Consider the following 18,932-nt stretch of genomic DNA (forward strand, 5'->3'; position numbering starts at 1 on the left):
GAGCCATTATCTACCCACATCTCGACATCTCCAATATAGGACAGGCTGTGACTTGCAATAAGAATGTGGGTCTTATATGCAATAACAAACAACAAGGACTTCAGCAAGAGTGTTTTGATTATGAGATTAAATTCAAATGTTGTGAGTGTCCAACATCTTCTACTGTCAAACCAAGTACTATACCTGCTACTACTTCAACCACAACACCTACTACCACAACTGCGACAACAACTCACTCACCAACAATTACTACTACAACCACAACCCCTACTACCACTACTGAAACGACAACAACAACAACACAGCCACCAACAACTACTTCAACCACCACAGAAACAACTACCACCACCCCGGCACCTACAGCTGGACCATGCCCTGGGGGACATGATATGAAATGTGTTTGGTCAAAGTGGATCAATCTTGGTGAGCCCACACCAGGCCCTAGTGGTGGGGATGATGAATCCATCCAGAAAGTAATCTCTGCTGGTTATCACATTTGCTCAGCTCCAGAAGAAGTCCAGTGCAGAGCCATTATCTACCCACATCTCGACATCTCCAATATAGGACAGGCTGTGACTTGCAATAAGAATGTGGGTCTTATATGCAATAACAAACAACAAGGACTTCAGCAAGAGTGTTTTGATTATGAGATTAAATTCAAATGTTGTGAGTGTCCAACATCTTCTACTGTCAAACCAAGTACTATACCTGCTACTACTTCAACCACAACACCTACTACCACAACTGCGACAACAACTCACTCACCAACAATTACTACTACAACCACAACCCCTACTACCACTACTGAAACGACAACAACAACAACACAGCCACCAACAACTACTTCAACCACCACAGAAACAACTACCACCACCCCGGCACCTACAGCTGGACCATGCCCTGGGGGACATGATATGAAATGTGTTTGGTCAAAGTGGATCAATCTTGGTGAGCCCACACCAGGCCCTAGTGGTGGGGATGATGAATCCATCCAGAAAGTAATCTCTGCTGGTTATCACATTTGCTCAGCTCCAGAAGAAGTCCAGTGCAGAGCCATTATCTACCCACATCTCGACATCTCCAATATAGGACAGGCTGTGACTTGCAATAAGAATGTGGGTCTTATATGCAATAACAAACAACAAGGACTTCAGCAAGAGTGTTTTGATTATGAGATTAAATTCAAATGTTGTGAGTGTCCAACATCTTCTACTGTCAAACCAAGTACTATACCTGCTACTACTTCAACCACAACACCTACTACCACAACTGCGACAACAACTCACTCACCAACAACTACTACTACAACCACAACCCCTACTACCACCACTGAAACGACAACAACAACTCAGCCACCAACAACTACTTCAACCACCACAGAAACAACTACCACCACCCAGGCACCTACAGCTGGACCATGCCCTGGGGGACATGATATGAAATGTGTTTGGTCAAAGTGGATCAATCTTGGTGAGCCCACACCAGGCCCTAGTGGTGGGGATGATGAATCCATCCAGAAAGTAATCTCTGCTGGTTATCACATTTGCTCAGCTCCAGAAGAAGTCCAGTGCAGAGCCATTATCTACCCACATCTCGACATCTCCAATATAGGACAGGCTGTGACTTGCAATAAGAATGTGGGTCTTATATGCAATAACAAACAACAAGGACTTCAGCAAGAGTGTTTTGATTATGAGATTAAATTCAAATGTTGTGAGTGTCCAACATCTTCTACTGTCAAACCAAGTACTATACCTGCTACTACTTCAACCACAACACCTACTACCACAACTGCGACAACAACTCACTCACCAACAACTACTACTACAACCACAACCCCTACTACCACCACTGAAACGACAACAACAACTCAGCCACCAACAACTACTTCAACCACCACAGAAACAACTACCACCACCCAGGCACCTACAGCTGGACCATGCCCTGGGGGACATGATATGAAATGTGTTTGGTCAAAGTGGATCAATCTTGGTGAGCCCACACCAGGCCCTAGTGGTGGGGATGATGAATCCATCCAGAAAGTAATCTCTGCTGGTTATCACATTTGCTCAGCTCCAGAAGAAGTCCAGTGCAGAGCCATTATCTACCCACATCTCGACATCTCCAATATAGGACAGGCTGTGACTTGCAATAAGAATGTGGGTCTTATATGCAATAACAAACAACAAGGACTTCAGCAAGAGTGTTTTGATTATGAGATTAAATTCAAATGTTGTGAGTGTCCAACATCTTCTACTGTCAAACCAAGTACTATACCTGCTACTACTTCAACCACAACACCTACTACCACAACTGCGACAACAACTCACTCACCAACAACTACTACTACAACCACAACCCCTACTACCACTACTGAAACGACAACAACAACAACACAGCCACCAACAACTACTTCAACCACCACAGAAACAACTACCACCACCCCGGCACCTACAGCTGGACCATGCCCTGGGGGACATGATATGAAATGTGGTTGGTCAAAGTGGATCAATCTTGGTGAGCCCACACCAGGCCCTAGTGGTGGGGATGATGAATCCATCCAGAAAGTAATCTCTGCTGGTTATCACATTTGCTCAGCTCCAGAAGATGTCCAGTGCAGAGCCATTATTTACCCACATCTTGCCATCTCCAATGTGGGACAGGCTGTGACTTGCAATAAGAATGTGGGTCTTATATGCAATAACAAACAACAAGGACTTCAGCAAGAGTGTTTTGATTATGAGATTAAATTTAAATGTTGTGAGTGTCCAACATCTTCTACTGTCAAACCAAGTACTATACCTGCTACTACTTCAACCACAACACCTACTACCACAACTGCGACAACAACTCACTCACCAACAACTACTACTACGACCACAACCCCTACTACCACTACTGAAATGACAACAACAACTGACTCACCAACAACTACCACTACGACCACAACCCCTACTACCACCACTGAAATAACAACAACAACAACTCAGCCACCAACAACTACTTCAACCACAACAGAAACAACTACCACCACCCAGGCACCTACAACAGGACCTACTTCACAAATATCTACCCCAATTGCGTTGACAGGAAGAACTCAACCAGTTACACTACCAGTTACACTGCCATTGATTTGCCATTGCTTTCATAATGGTAAAAAGTTCAGCAGTGGTAAGTTCTAACTACAGGCACACCTTTTCTAACTTTGCATTTCATTTGAGAAATATTGATGGTATACACCATTGTGATTTCTACCATACATTTTGGCTTTTTGCTTTGGTTTATTAACAATCCTAATTTTGGTATAAAGCTTTTTTCATAACCCTTAATCTTGAAGAAATGACTTGAACTAGCACAAATCTATTTGGAAAATAATTAGACTGACTCTGGTCGTCCTGTTTAATAATGAAATCAAGACAATCAGAAAGATCTAAGATAAAAGGAAGTCGAGTGGCTTCTATGACCTGTCTTGATATGTAATAAACTAACTCTCTGGTTGAACTTGGCCATGTAAAGGCATGAGACATACACTGAACATATTTCCCTGAAGAGAGAAGAAAATGCAAATTTCTGATTCAGTTGCTCTGGACTTTCCAGAGCCTTTCGTGCCAGCACCCTAGTAAAGTGTCAGAATGAGCCTGTATGAGAAAAACAGCAGCAAAATGTCTAGAAAATCCACAGTTAGTGAGAGGGTGTGTTGTTTTATTTTATTATAAGCTTCACGCAATAGTAACGCAACTGAAAAAACTAAAGATACAAAATGATTTGAAATATCTCAGGATGAAAAATAGGAGTCATACACATGAAAGATGCCAATGTTGATTACTTCCACAACAGAATTAATATGTTATATCCTGCCTTTTGCATACTCTACCTAGACACCAATCCTTGTTTGAATTTTTTGGACATTTTCTTGTTGTCATGGTCTGGGTTTATCTCCTGCATTATTCAGATGTGAAAGGCAAACTCCAGAAAATGCCTTGAAACCATTGACAAGACATTTTCCACATTTTGGTCTGAAATTGTCATATGCAGGTTGATGCCCTGTTTTACTGTACTTTTTTCACCTTTGGTGTTGGATACATATAAGTGCTTTGGATGATCTGGAAACACCATTGATCTTTTTACAATTTCAGACAGACAACTAACATCTGAAATGCTTATTAAAGTAGCAAAGCACAGTTAAGAGTTTTTGCATAGGCGGCGACCTCATCACTTCCCCGGATATGATTACATAGAGATGTGTAGGAAAGAGAAATGGTTTTTTACCCTCCTGTCCGAGTCTGTAGATTGATGCTAGAGTGGTGAATTCACTGGCAGCCACTTAGGGCAGCAGAGTTATTGAAAGGCCAAAGGAGAGATGGGAACATTTCCATATTTTGAGGGTGTATATGGTTGTGTATGGAAGATTTTGAAGAATGTCAAGCGTAAAGGAGTGCAGCTTAACTGCCTGAAGAAGCTTGACATTTGTGACATCCTGGAATCGCTTGTGTCTTGTCTTTGTATTTACTTTGTATTTAATCTCGAGGCACAATTTTTTTTTGGGGAAGTATTACTGTTACATTTGATCCCAGCTGTTCGTTTACACGCAGAATTTTAAAAGCACAAGTGTCTTCATATTAGTCATATATAAATAGTGTTAAGCTCCTTTATCTGTCATTGTGCTGATATACATTGTATGTGTACTGTATATCAGTATATTCAGTATATCCCTGTGTGTTATGCATGTTTAATTCTTGCTTCCAAATACCAGACAGACCGTTTTCAGGAATATTCTTCTGCCTCATTTGCAGGTTCCATAGTTTACAATGAGACGGACCATGATGGCTACTGTTACCTGGGGTACTGCGATGAGAACTGTCATGTAGTGCAGAAACATTACAAGTGTGATCCATCACCGAATTGCAATGACGAAACTCCGCCAAGACAGGTGATTCTTTATTTCCATTGTGTTCACGCATACTTTTTTAATGCATTTGTTGAACTGCTATAAGCATCAATACATTATTTTGTATTCTATAGGAATACCAGCCCCTCCTTTTTGTTTTAATTCCAACCTATGATTCTCCTCACAGAATGGCGAAACTTGGAACGGCAAGAACTGTAGTGTGGGAATATGTAATAATGGCTCTGTGACCTATCAACACATACAATGTCCAACTCCGGAGCCTCTAGTATGTGCAAATACCTTCCCTGCTATCAAAGTGAAGGATGATGATGAATGTTGCCCCCACTACGAATGCCAATGTAAGTCTGTCCTACAAACCATTTACTTCACTTTGTTCCCAGTTCGCAACATTTTCAAGTTCAACATATGATTTGAACTAGTGACGTAGTTATTTGATTTCACTTATACTATCTTATAATCTTATTTTTAACGATGGATGTTGTGTATAAGATCATATTAGATGACTTGAAATCTTATTTTTAAAATGTAATATCTTCATCCTATTCAGGTATGTGCTATGGTTGGGGAGACCCCCATTATGTCACCTTCGATGGAACATACTATGCTTTTCAAGGCAACTGCTCCTACTGGCTGGTGAAAGAGATCCTGCCTAAATACAACTTCAGCGTTATGATCGATAACGTCTACTGCGATTCACTTGATGGCTTGTCCTGTCCTCAATCCATCACTGTCTTCTACAAAAGCTTCAAGATCTTTATTACACAGAAAGATATTAAGGGCATTTTCACAAACCAGGTAATCAAATTACATCATTAACATAACAAATTTATTATTCGAATCTTCAGTGCAAATGCAACCAGAGGTTTGGACTTGCTAAGTTGGCATAACTGACCTGATCGTAATTTTTAAAAGCGTCCAAAGAGGGGCTTCCATACAATATAGAGTAAATGCAGTGAACAAATGGTTGGGTTATTGAAGGGTTATTTGTGGCATTCACTTCTTTATGCATTTGTTTTAGATATCTGTGAATGACAAGCCTGTAAGTCCTGCATATCAGAATGATGACTTCCGCGTAGCCACCACCGGTATTGATACGGTGCTCATCATCCCGAAAATTCATGCCAAGGTCACCTTCTCAGGCCTCATATTCAGCATCTCCCTGCCCTACAGTGAATTTGGTGGCAACACTCAAGGACAATGTGGTAAGTCTAAATTAAACTAGATGACAGTTGTAGTTTTGTGATAATTTCAACAAACCGATTCAACCTATTTGACACATCTTCAGTATGATTCATTCTTCGGGGGGGAAAAAGAGCTCGTATTCAAATTATTCTTACATATCCTTGTGATTCAGCAGGAAGACAACACTTGAGTTTGAGTTTTATCAATGTTTGACCAATTACTAATGATGACGATTTCTCTAGGCACATGTGACAACAACAGGACAGATGACTGCATGTTGCCCAGTGGGAAAATCGATCCTTCGTGTCCTCATATGGCGCACAAGTGGCACAGTAACAACAGTCACTGTGCACCTCCAGTTCAGCCCCTACCCACACCAACGCCAATTACCTGTAATACCACCATCTGTGAGATAATCAAGAGCAGGTAGGAAGAAAATGGAAACAAGTGTCAGAAATGCACCAGTCGTCTGTAACATCTGGTTAAAGTCAGTTAATGTTAGTTCTCTGGTGTAAATTTAAGAATTTACATATTCTTTAATTTACATGTTTTTGTATAGATGTATTATACGAGTAATTACAAACACCTCTGGATGGAAATATAAATGTCCTGTGTAAAGCCTTTCAAGCATGAAAGTCCAAACTTTTACTGCTTGGCATGCCTGTGTAATGCCAAGAGGTGATGTATTCAGTTTGTGTCCTCTTTCTGTAAATCTCCAGTGTGTTTGAAGCTTGCCACAAGATCCTTGACTACAGGCCATTTGTTGAGGGCTGTGAATTTGATGTTTGCCACATGCACATTCATCACATTGGTTGCAGTAGCTTAAAAGCCTACGCTGAAGCCTGTGCCGATGCTGGACTATGTATCGACTGGAGGAGGGCCACGAAAGGACTCTGTGGTATGCAAATCAAATATGCTATATTTATATCAAGCACAATTCCACACAAAAAAAAAAGTCACCAATGACATAACAGCAATGACCTCTTCTTAAAAAACTCTTGTCTTGCCTTCTTTCCATAGAATATAAATGTCCAAGTCCCAAAGTGTATAAGGCATGCAGCCCTCTGATAGAGCCTACCTGTGATTCCTGGTATATCAGTTTACTTCCAATTCATTTTTTCTCATTGCAGTAATCACTTTTTATTGAATTGTGAATGTGTTTCCTCACACTGTATACTGTTGTGTCTGCCAGGTACAACCAGAAATTCATAGATACTGCCGATGTGTTCAGTGCCATGACAGACGTGAAGCTGGAGGGTTGTTACTGCTCAAATGGCAGCATACTCCTCTCTTCCAACTCTAATGAATGTGTGCCAGACTGTGGTAAGAAGAGATGACACTGCTGTACAGTGAAAAGCTGTGTTGCACTTATGAATGTTGTGATCTGCTTGATGGCTTTTAGTGACTAAGTCAAAACCTCATTATTTTTTTATCAAAATCACTGGTTTGTAGATACAGCCATTTCCCTGTTGTGTCCAAGTAGAAAAGATATCCATTCAGATGACCAGGTTGAGCTTACATAAACAAAACAAAAAGGACATGGCTTACAGTGGTGAGGTAGGGATATGACCACGGAGAGCAGTCCAAACAGACAAACAAATCAAGATCCAGAGCAAACTGACCAAAGTTCAAACTAAACCTGCAAAACACAGGGAAAGTGAATTTCCTGGTACAATAGAAAACGGAAAAATAGACTTAGGGTACACATATGTGAATTTAGGCAAATGACCCAGGTAAGGTTAGGGATATTGTATTGCTCCATAGGGAAACTTGTCTCGGGCTCCAGGCGAGTATACCCCTCCTCAGTTTCTTTCCACTATTGAAATAACAAAAAACATATGTTGTTTTACAATATGAAGAGATAGTATAGGAGGTAATATTATTTTAAAAATCGCAATAAATGAATTTAAACTTGATTCCAGAGAGGATCTATTCAATATTTACGTATTAACCTGAGCACTTGAGGTCTATGATGGAAATAACTGTATACCTACTTATTTTCCTCCAAACAGAAATTTGTCGGCTGCCAAATAAAAAATGGGTGAAGGTAAATCGTTTTTCTACAGTCACTCATAACATAATCTTTTGACCGTCCTGTGATTGTGCCATGGTCCCTGCCAGAATAGTTAAATAAACACTGTGTTCTCAGGCCAATGCAACATGGATAGAAGGCTGTGAGGAGTGTATATGTGAGGAGGACACCATGCAGGTCACCTGCCGAAATGTGTCCTGTCCAACCCAGCCACCACTCACCTGTGACCAAGAAGGTCAGGTCAAGGTCAAGGTCACTGACACTACCGGCTGCTGTCAGAAGGAGAAATGTGGTAAATGAGAACCAAGATGGAAGCATCTCTTATCACTGTAGTCACAGCTTTCCTACTCAAAACACAGTGATTCTACTTATTTAACATATACATTTGTATTTGTGTTTAGCCTCTCTCAGTTTATTCTTAGAGAAATTGCCTGAGCAGCACTTTATTCTGGTTTAATTTAGTTTTTATCAGATGTCCACTAACTTGTACTACAGTGGGAAAAACCTCTGATGCAGCTGTTGTAAATGAATGTTTCACCAGCAGACTCTTTCCTGCTATTGATTGTGAAGGAGAAAAAACTAAAAGAATAGGGTCCATGTGATAGTATGAAGTATGAATGTGATAGTATGAAGATGACTGATGACATACATACTGTAATCGTAATGTACCACAAAAGTGCAGCAAATGAAAAAATGACCACATTGTCCTGTTTTCATTCCTGTATGAATTTTATAAGCACTTGTTTTTTAGTGTCAAATCTCCTGGATTGTTATTTGCTGATGTGAACAGTCCTTTCTGAACTCATCCATCTGTGTCTTTGAACAGAGTGTGATGTGAGGCTCTGCCCTGATTCTGTGCCGTCATGTCCTGCTGGTCACATTCTCGAAACCGTTAAGGGAGTCTGCTGTGTCCAATACTCCTGCAGTGAGTGTGTGAATATTATTTTGTCACTGTGATTGTTGAGCCCATTCAAAATAAATTTTAATGATTGTTCCTTTTCCTTCACAGGGATTAAACCTAATGTGTGTGTTGTCAACAACCAAGAATATGAGGTGAGACATATCACATCTACATCTGATTTGTTGTGTCTGTCTGTGTGTGTGTGTCTTGAACTTACCACCCTGTTTTTAACATATCATAACAAATTATATTTGCTTCTTAAATGTTCAGTGTGGAGGATTTAGTGGCATCCAGTGGTCACGTTGCAGACTTACACTCCCTTTCCAAGTGTGTAGGAACACCTACAGTTGCCTTAGGGTATCAGAAAAAAAAGAGAAAAAAGAAGCAGCATCAAAGCCAGCATTTGGTTTGTCTCTTCTGCTGTGGGAAATCCCACAATAAATTTGTTAATGTTAATTTTACACTACTCTCTCATCTCTCTGCTATGAGTGCACTGCATGATGGTATACAGTTGCAATCAGAAATATATAACCCCCTCACCTCAATAGACATTATAGTGATGTGGATGACAGATAATGACAACAAATGACAAAAAAACCTCATCAAACAACAAAAGATATTTATTGATGTGTATTTTAGTTATTTTGACAACAGAAGTTGACTTAACTTTGAAATTCAAATGAAAAATGTAAATCTTTCAACACATGTGCATGTGCAGTACTATTCAACCCTCCAGCTTCAGTACTTTGTGGCGCATCCTCTAGCTTTTATAACTTCTAAAAAATGTTTTCGGTAAGTGCGGACAAGCTTCTTACACCTCTCGATCGGAATCTTTGCCCATTTTTCAAGTGCCAAAGCCTCTAAATCAGTGATGTTTATTGGTTTCCATGCTGCAACTGCCTTCTTTAAATCCCACCAAAGATATTCAATCAAATTTTAATCTGGTGACTGTGAATGCCACTCCAGGATGTTCCAGGATCTTTTTCTCAACCAAGCTTTGGTGGACTTGGAGGTTTTTTCTTTGGATCATTGTCTTGCTGGAAAGTCCAATGATCAGCAAGGTTTAATTTGTCAACAGAAGGCATCACATTCCTCTTTCAAATGGCCTGGTATTTCTGTGAATCCATGATGCCATGTACACAATAAAGATTGCTAGTTCCTGCCGCAGAAAAACAGCCCAACATCATCTTTGACCAACCTCCATGCTGGACTGGTGGGGATGGTATTCTTCTGGTCCTAAGCCTGGCCTTTCACACGCCAGACATACCGCTGGTCCATACATCCAAACAGTTCCAGTTTGGTTTCATCAGTCCATAGAACTGTCACCCAAAACTCAGTAGTCTTATCCAAATTCCTCCTGGCATATTCTAGTCGACTTTTGATGTTCCTTGTGGTCAAGAGCTGAGTGTGTCTTGAAGCCGGCCATGAAGTCCTTTTTTATTCAGTGCACGTCTTATAGTTGCCACTGAAGCACTTGCACCAGCCTTCATCAGGTCATCCTGTAGGTGTCTTGCAGTCACACAGGGGTTTATCTGACTTGTTCTGACTAAGTTGCTGAGGGTCCTTGATGAAATGTTGGGCTTTCTTCCACGGCCAGGCAGGTTTGAAGCTGCTCCATCAGTTTTAAACTTCCTTATAATGTTCCCAATTGTGTCTCTTGGAATATAATTTTTTGGGGAAATCTTCTTCTACCCAAGGCCTTTCAGGTGTGATGAAATAATCTCCTCTCTCAGCTTTTGTGGAAGCTCCTTTGTCTTTCCCATGATTGCAACTCACCTTGAATACCTTCATGGGTGGGTTTTATATATGCATCACAGCTGAAGCAAATGAAGGATCAGTATAGAGTTCCCAAAGGCTAAATAATGTTTCAACTCAACTTTAGGACAAAAAAACTCTCAGACAGCTTTAAAAAAAACAATATTATATAGGGGTTGAATAATTGTGACATGGCTATCTTAACAAAATATACTGCTACACACAAATACTACATCATGCATTTTCTGTGTTGATTTTCTGTATCACTCAACTCATAAAGAAGTCATCCGATTCAGGATCTTGCTCAAAGAGCAAGATTCTGTCAAATTTAATTGACAAATCCTTAAAATCTTTGGGGGGGTTGAATATTTCTGATTGCAACTGTATATTGCTTGGTTAGTGACCATCAGGGTGTACACTATTTTTCACAAATAATCCACTATATATTGTTTAAAATGTTTTACTTAAATTCAGACAGCACTGCAAAATAGTGATCTCACTATATAGTGAACTATATGTAGTTGTCAGGTCAGTATAAACTATTAAAACATCATTTTGAATATTGCATTCCATTTCCGCCAAACAGATTTCCCTAAATCCTTCACTCATAGATACACCTGCTACATATTGTGCAATTTAATGCGACTGCTCAGTGACAAATTCTCCTTTTACAAAGATCAGTTTTAGACTGACACTGTGATTTTAACCATGTGTTTATAATTGAAGCTGTAGTTTACAGTGGTGTTGTATGTGACTGTACTATACTACATAGTGTTTCTAATGTTCTACCCACCCCATTTACAAACATATGTATCTGTAACCGTGCCGACTCTCCGTCCATCCAGGTTGGAGAACCAGTGCTCATGAACCCATGTGATAACTGCACCTGTAGTGACCAGATAGACCCCAGCAGCCGTCTGCACTTGATAAAATGTCAGCCTCTACCATGTGACAAACACTGCCCTCTGGTAAGACTGCCCCCCCCCCCCTTTATCAGTTAATTCTTACATTTGAACGCTCTGTGAATTTATGGATAAGCAGATTCACTGGCTGCATTCTCTTCTAGTAGTTTTTTTAAACCTTTCAACAGTAATGAACCATGTCTTCTAGTTGCCATTAAAGACAGATTAATGGAGATTTCTCTTTAAATCCAATCTGCCTTTTTTGAATGAGTAAATCCATCGATAACTTCAAACATTCGATTTCTTACATATATGGAGGTTCACAAATAACAGAACATCTGTTGATGAAGCCATACTGTGAATCCACTGAATACTAAGCACAACATTAAATTCAATTATTCTCATTTAGGCTTGATCTTCTGCTGGTTTAACATTTTGATGTTTCTTTGTATGGTGAGTTTTTTTGTTTGTGTGTCTCTCCTCAGGGTTATGAGTACCAGAGCGTCCCTGGCCGGTGCTGTGGAAAGTGTGTCCAAACAGGCTGCATTGTGACGCTGTCGAACAATGAAACACACACCTTAAAGGTTTGTGTATATGAGTGCACATGCAATGTATGTGTGTTTGAAGAGAGAAGAGTAGAAAACGAAATACAATTACATTTTTAGATACAATGATAAGGCTGCCAGATCACATTGTGTTCATTTGTGCAGCTGCACCTTTATCAATGCCTCAGCACTGGTGATAGCCAATGGTCAGAGGCATTATGTTTTCCGGTTGTCCCTCCGTCACATTCTTATGAACAAAATATCTCAAGAACGCCTTGAGGGAATTTTTTCAAATCTGCCACAAACATTCTGAAGGATGAACTGGTGAGATTTTGGTGGTCAAGGTTCAAGGTTGCGTGGAACTCACAGAGGAGCCTTTTTGCCTTGTGAACACGATATCTCAAGAACACCTCCAAGAAATCCTTTCAAATTTGTTACAAATGTTTGCTTGAATTCACAAATGAACTAATTCGATTTTAGTGGTCAAGGGTAAAATGTTAACGTCAGGGGGGCATGTAAGTCCAGAAAGAAATGTATGTAGGCTAAAACAACAACAGGGCGGTAATTCTAGTTCCCGCGATTTCAGTATAACATAATATACAGCATAATGGCAGATTGAAATAGTTTAAAAAGGTCACTCTTGGTATAGTTCAAGGGATTGTGCCCTTTTCACAGGATAAATAAGAGAAGAGAATCAGTATCATATTTTAGATTGAAAATCTTCAAGTTGATACCTGATTACCAAACAAACGCTGTCTGAAATAGAAGCAAACATAATAATAGAAAAAAATTCACTATTCTGCGTTTAGGAAAGTGATTAATAATTAACTAGTTGGAAGTGACATTGTTTCTTTATATTAAAATGTTTTTGGCTCAGAGTCAGTGCCTTGATGTCTCAACAACATCAGTCCACAGAGTACATATGAAGATGGTAGTGAAACTGATGCCGTGCTGCCTGACAATGTGCACTAACACTCTGTTACGTTATTCCTCAGCCTGGAACCACTTGGATCCCCGATGAGAACCCCTGTGTGAAGTTTGAGTGTGTAAAGATCGGTAATCAGTTCATCACCGTTGAGGCCAGGACTGTGTGTCCTTCCTACGATCCCAATGAATGCATACCGGTAGACTGAACACACACACACATACACACAAACACAAGCCATCATCATTATGACATTGCTCCTTAAATTCGTGAACACAATGCCTCCTGTTGTCTAATGTGAATCTTTACTGAATGAAACATTCCCCAACAGAATGCTAATGTGAATCTGTTTATCTCCACACAGGGAACAGAGACCATAGCTTCAGATGGATGCTGTCATGTCTGTATGTATTAGTCCATCAGGTTTTCATAGCTGCATAAACAATGACATGACCACACTGTTCTTACACTGGTTAAACTAAGCCTCAGGATGAACATTCGAGGCTTTAACCTGTCATACAAAAAACCACAGTCACACTGCTGGTCTTACAAGCTTGTGTCTTCATGACTGAGGATAAAGGCCTTATTACGTTTTAAAGCAACTCTTAGAATGCATTTAACAAAGCATTTAATTGCCAGCAACTACTTAATTTAATTGCTGTGCATAATGACAATAAACTCTTGAATCCTGAATCTTGAATCTTAAAAGGTATCTGTTTGGTTCATGAGGCGAATAGATACGCATAATTGAGCCGCCTCTTATTTTCACAAATCTGCCCATGCGTTTTTAGACAGTTTAGAGTTGATCGAACACAATTAACACACAACTCAGAGAGGTTCTTACTGCTTGGTTCCATTAAACTGTAGAATTATTTGTTTAACTAGTAACAGCAAATACAGATACGCCAAAATAAGTTCAGAGCAGATAAGAAAACAAAAGCCAAAGAAGTTATCATAGTGCTCTACCATAATCTTCACTGTTCACACATGTAAAGATAAAACATGAGTAGAACAGGATAATTGAGATGTTATTCCCTTACAATATATGTCTTCTGGCTGCCTCAGGTGTGAAGAAGGTTCGTCCATGCAACGTGTCCACCACTGCTGTGCGGCTGGAGAGCAAGGGCTGTCAGTCCAAACACATGGTGAATGTCACATCGTGCAGTGGAGCGTGTGGTACCTCCAGCTTGTGAGTCCCCTTTGCATTCATTTTCTTGTTTTCAGTGTCATGCAGAACCCTTAATACATTGGAAACCGCTCTGGGCCAAATTTATCACTATAAGAGGTAGATTATTTAACCATATTGTGTAGCTTCTGTATGATCGTCCCAGAACCTGAGAGAAAGGTAAAATAAAATAAAATAAGGGCAATGTCAAATATCACATTACTGATTAATACAAATAATAATAATAGCTTTATTCGTATAGCACTTATCTTAACAAGGTTACAAAGTGCTTCACAAAAACAACCATTTCAAAAAGACGAATAAATTATAATAAAAGGTATTCCATTGAGTAAAATTGAAGGGCCAAATCTTAACATAATAAGGTCAAGACCTTATCAGGGTTATTTTCACTCTCTTTATTATTTTCTCACTCTTCTGGATAACAACTCACTTTTTATGAGTGAAAGTGCCAGAAAAATGAAATTACTGATTTAAATTGATTTCATTACACCCGTCCTTCCACTTTCCTCACACCAGCATTTCTCTCTTCTCTCAGCTACTCCACCAAAATGAGATCCTTGCAACACATGTGTTCCTGCTGCCAGGAGTTGGCTACGTCTGAGAGGCAGGTCCAGCTCTTCTGCCGTGACAAATCTGAGGTCACCTACACCTACATCCACATTGACACCTGTGGGTGCCTCCAGACAGACTGCTCTGTGCTAGGCCGCAGTGAAATGATGAACACTCCCTCCAGCACCAAGTCCCGTCGACGCAGGAGATGAGGCAAATATGAGGACTCAGCCCCTTGTAGTGCTCATGAATACGTAGGAGCGTAAATGAACAATCAGCTTTATCTGCATACCTGATTTATCTATTTATGTTTTATGCATTAGCGTACTAAGCTTATGTTTGACAAAATTGTAAACGTACACAATTTTCATTAATAAAGATCATACTGTAGCTGCAGGCTAATCAAACCTGGTTTCTTACTGAATGTACAGTGTGTGTGAGTCTGTACATGTGAGTATGTAACTATTTAAATGTCACTATTAGTCATGCATTTCCTCTCAGGCTGTGTAACAACTAGCTGCCACAAATTCAATTGTATCTCTGTTTACTGTGGATTTCATTACTGTTCTAAATGAAAGTGAATTAAACACACTATAATGGCATCTTGATTGCATTTTTCTGTCCATTAAGAATGCCATCAATCCCATTCACCTGGTAGGATACATAGTTGCGCTGGCCAAAGCCGGGCTAATCACCAGCACTGTAGAAGAGAACCACTCTTGTGGTTTTGGAAATTCTTAACATCAAGCCTCTCTTCCTGGAAGGTGAAAGGAAATGACGCCTATTGCCTTAGCCGACCTGCGTAGGAGTGATCTTTATTTTATAAGGTCAATGTTAAAGTGAATGTTTGTGTTCAGCTGCCTCCACCTCGATCTTTGTTAACACTCAGCTGCCTCACATCCTGCTCTCAGTTTACTCCCAAACCCAATATGTAACATCAAGGTCTCACAGAAAGATCATGGAAAAGCTGGGATGACAGAGTAGTCAAACACAACACATGGGAGCAGACAACTGCACACAGTCCCATACAAATACTATCAGTGTGACACAGTGACTTTGGGCAAGGCGGTGCCACACAGTACACATCCCCAAGTCAGAGCACAGAACAAGGGTGTGGAGAAAACAGGTATTCATAGGAGTCTTGGTAAACAAGGATGTTTACTTTATTTAACATTTGTATAACTCAATGCGTCAATGAAGGCAATTTTTTGTGACTGACCAACACTCTGATTTGAAGACCAAGCACTTAGAGAGTAGAGCCAACAGTGTATCTTGTGAAAGACGCAATCAGGACATATCTGAACAATTCCCACACTAACTGAAAAGGAGTCCGATAACAAGTTAGCAAACTGGAATAACACTCGGTAGGCTTGTACCTCTGCAAAGGCCCAATTGTCTCCTTAAATTAAATCAAGCTACACCAAACTACACATAATCATGGATATCATACCTTAAATATGCCTAATTTTCCACCAAAGTTCATGCTCTATTCCCATGGGACACTGGGGAAAATTGTCCATATTTTTATGCCATCTTGCAATGTTAAAGAAAATTATTAAAAAAATTGCTTTACCCGTCCCTTTGTCTGAATCCATGCAAACATGTAATAGGCTCTGACTTAGCACATGTCCTGTCCTTCGACCAAGTTTCTTGGTAATCCTTTAAGTAGTTTTGTGTGATTCTACTGATAAACTGACAAACCGATGGACAGGGGTGGAAACCATCTTAAAAAAACAATCAAGGTTCTGTGCCTGTTCAACTTTTTGACCCACAGACAAAATATTCAACATCTAACCAATAACACTAAGTTCACTTAAAAATCAAAAAGCCTTGAAAAGATATAAACTTTTTAAAATGAAAATATAAATCACTTTAAAAGAAGATATAAAATTCAAATTCATACAGAATGGGCCGCCAGAGCAGAGCAGCGAAAACACAGGTACATCATCATCTGTCATTATATCCTGGCGATGTTTTACTGTATATTGACAATAAGTGCAATGCTTTCCACAAAGGAGGCTATCTGGTTTTAAAGTAAACTAGCAGACATCGACTTTGTTACGCTGAAACATGGGATGAGACCTTGCCCGCCCCCTGCCTCCATTCCAGTAATTAAAACGTATTCACTTATTTGAGGTTAGAAATTTTCCCTCAATTCAGACAATAAACTAAACGTTTGCAATACACTTGACAAAGTTTATTCAGGATAAGAAATGTATTATCCAAACAGCTGAACTCACTGTGACGCCATGATAATTAAAATAAACATCCTGCCCAGGGCAAATTTTGGAAGCTCACTGCTGCCTCCCTCACCATCAGCAGGGACAAAAATCCAACGCAAAGAGGCTGTTATTAGCAACAGAGATGTTATTTTGCTCCCGACTATTTAATAATGTCAGACTATTGATATAGGTCGTTGCCAAACAAAAGACAAGAGCCTTCAAGGAGCTTCAGGCTTCTGTGACCAAGTTACTAATATTATTGAGATGTTGAAAGACCTTTGGTCTGTAGCCAACCTCGATTTATCCGACTATGAGAAGAAAATGGTCCTCAGATTGAAGAGAGGAATAGTTCAAATGTAAAAAGAAAACTTGAAACTAGAATCAAACTGACATAAAATATCAAGATACAACAGTGCCCAATCAAACCATTTATTGCTGTCTGAACTGAGGTGGCGTCCATAGAAAAAAAAACAGATGAGAGTTTTCTAAAATACTTCATTGAGACCGTCCTTTGGACAGATCAAGCACATTGAGAGCTTTTTTGTAAAGTCATATCAGATCTGTGTTCAGAGAAGAAAAATGAAGTTTTCAAAGAAAATACTCCGCCTATTCGGTGAAACATTTGCTGCAATGAAATTATTCTGCTCTAAATTTAAAAAAAGTCAAACCGCCATCTCACTCTATACTGAGACAAGCTAGTGGGAGCGAAAGAAAACATATTATTTTCCTAATGATGGGGAGGAAGAGTTATTTTTTATGCTTCTGCATCTCCGGCTTTTGACAAAGCTGTAGAAAAGTACTCTCAAGTAATAAACAGACGAGGGCAAGAGTTTGAGAACAGGTTTTGTGACTTTGATCAACTTGAGCCATGTGTGTCATTCATTTCAAATCCTTTCATGCAAGTGGACATGACATGTATTGCTGAGCAACTAAGTGCTATGTTTAACTTGGATGCTGGACAGGTGGAGATTGAAATCGTAAACGTTGCAAAATAACCTCCACATCAAAACCCATCAGTCTGCTCCAAACTTTTGGTGTCTTGTGGACACAGACAAGTACAAAGGTGTGTGCACAGCAGCTATGCAAGTTGCCAGCCTTTTAGGTTCAACGTATCTCTGTGAATCAGCCTTTTCTAACATGAACTTCACCAAGAACAAACACAGAACACGCCTTACTGATGCACATCTACAAGACTCACTCAGAGTTGCAGTGTCAAATTATAAACAACTTACATAACTGATACTTTGTATAAACATGGGACAGAGTTAATGATTTGTTCAAAAAGGTTACAATGGTAGTAGTTAGATGAGACATGATTTGAAGATATGATATTTAATAATTTCCTGAACATTTTTAGAAGTGATAATTTGTAAATTGTGCATTTTGAACAAAATGCACATTGACGTGATCAGACGGTCTCTTCACATATATTATTATTATTATTATTATTATTAAAAGGTGATCTGTGCAACTTGGTTATTGAGAAAGATTGTATAAAACAAGTAGACCAAGGCTAATGCATGTGCAAGAATTCAAAATATACATTGGAACTGTTTTGTAAAAACTTGCAAGACTACTTGACATTTAATGTACAGGCGCAATTGACTGACTGGCATTTGGACGAAACCTTAGTAACACAACACAAACACTCTAGTTGGTAAACAGAGTACAGTTTTATTAAAGATGCACTACAGGATGCATATCCTGGACTTAGGGAGCTTAGTCATTCATCAACAGAAGCCTAACAAACCTTCTCCTCCTTAGAGCAACACAGCATCATGTTAACATTGAACAACACTGTGTGCGATACTATCACTGATGGAG

At 39.5% G+C, this 18,932-nt stretch overlaps 1 protein-coding gene across 1 annotated transcript in view; it reads left to right on the top strand.

Moving 5' to 3' along the window:
* LOC128436649 (mucin-5AC) overlaps positions 1 to 15,488 on the top strand; it is a 39,887-nt gene extending 24,399 nt beyond the window's left edge. The window contains exons 39-60 of the mRNA XM_053418449.1: positions 196 to 887; positions 1,197 to 1,931; positions 2,241 to 2,840; positions 2,991 to 3,171; positions 4,794 to 4,930; positions 5,076 to 5,247; positions 5,457 to 5,704; positions 5,928 to 6,111; positions 6,334 to 6,517; positions 6,811 to 6,989; positions 7,112 to 7,181; positions 7,284 to 7,414; positions 8,104 to 8,138; positions 8,241 to 8,415; positions 8,950 to 9,048; positions 9,133 to 9,176; positions 11,625 to 11,747; positions 12,167 to 12,265; positions 13,222 to 13,350; positions 13,516 to 13,555; positions 14,217 to 14,340; positions 14,873 to 15,488. Of these exons, the coding sequence (XP_053274424.1) occupies positions 196 to 887; positions 1,197 to 1,931; positions 2,241 to 2,840; positions 2,991 to 3,171; positions 4,794 to 4,930; positions 5,076 to 5,247; positions 5,457 to 5,704; positions 5,928 to 6,111; positions 6,334 to 6,517; positions 6,811 to 6,989; positions 7,112 to 7,181; positions 7,284 to 7,414; positions 8,104 to 8,138; positions 8,241 to 8,415; positions 8,950 to 9,048; positions 9,133 to 9,176; positions 11,625 to 11,747; positions 12,167 to 12,265; positions 13,222 to 13,350; positions 13,516 to 13,555; positions 14,217 to 14,340; positions 14,873 to 15,098 (4,607 nt within the window). The 3' untranslated portion in view covers positions 15,099 to 15,488. The remainder of the gene's footprint in view (positions 1 to 195; positions 888 to 1,196; positions 1,932 to 2,240; positions 2,841 to 2,990; positions 3,172 to 4,793; positions 4,931 to 5,075; positions 5,248 to 5,456; positions 5,705 to 5,927; positions 6,112 to 6,333; positions 6,518 to 6,810; positions 6,990 to 7,111; positions 7,182 to 7,283; positions 7,415 to 8,103; positions 8,139 to 8,240; positions 8,416 to 8,949; positions 9,049 to 9,132; positions 9,177 to 11,624; positions 11,748 to 12,166; positions 12,266 to 13,221; positions 13,351 to 13,515; positions 13,556 to 14,216; positions 14,341 to 14,872) is intronic.
* The last annotated feature ends 3,444 nt before the right edge of the window (positions 15,489 to 18,932 follow it).

The sequence above is a fragment of the Pleuronectes platessa genome, chromosome 1 (assembly GCF_947347685.1).
Source record: "Pleuronectes platessa chromosome 1, fPlePla1.1, whole genome shotgun sequence".
Lineage (NCBI taxonomy): Eukaryota > Metazoa > Chordata > Actinopteri > Pleuronectiformes > Pleuronectidae > Pleuronectes > Pleuronectes platessa.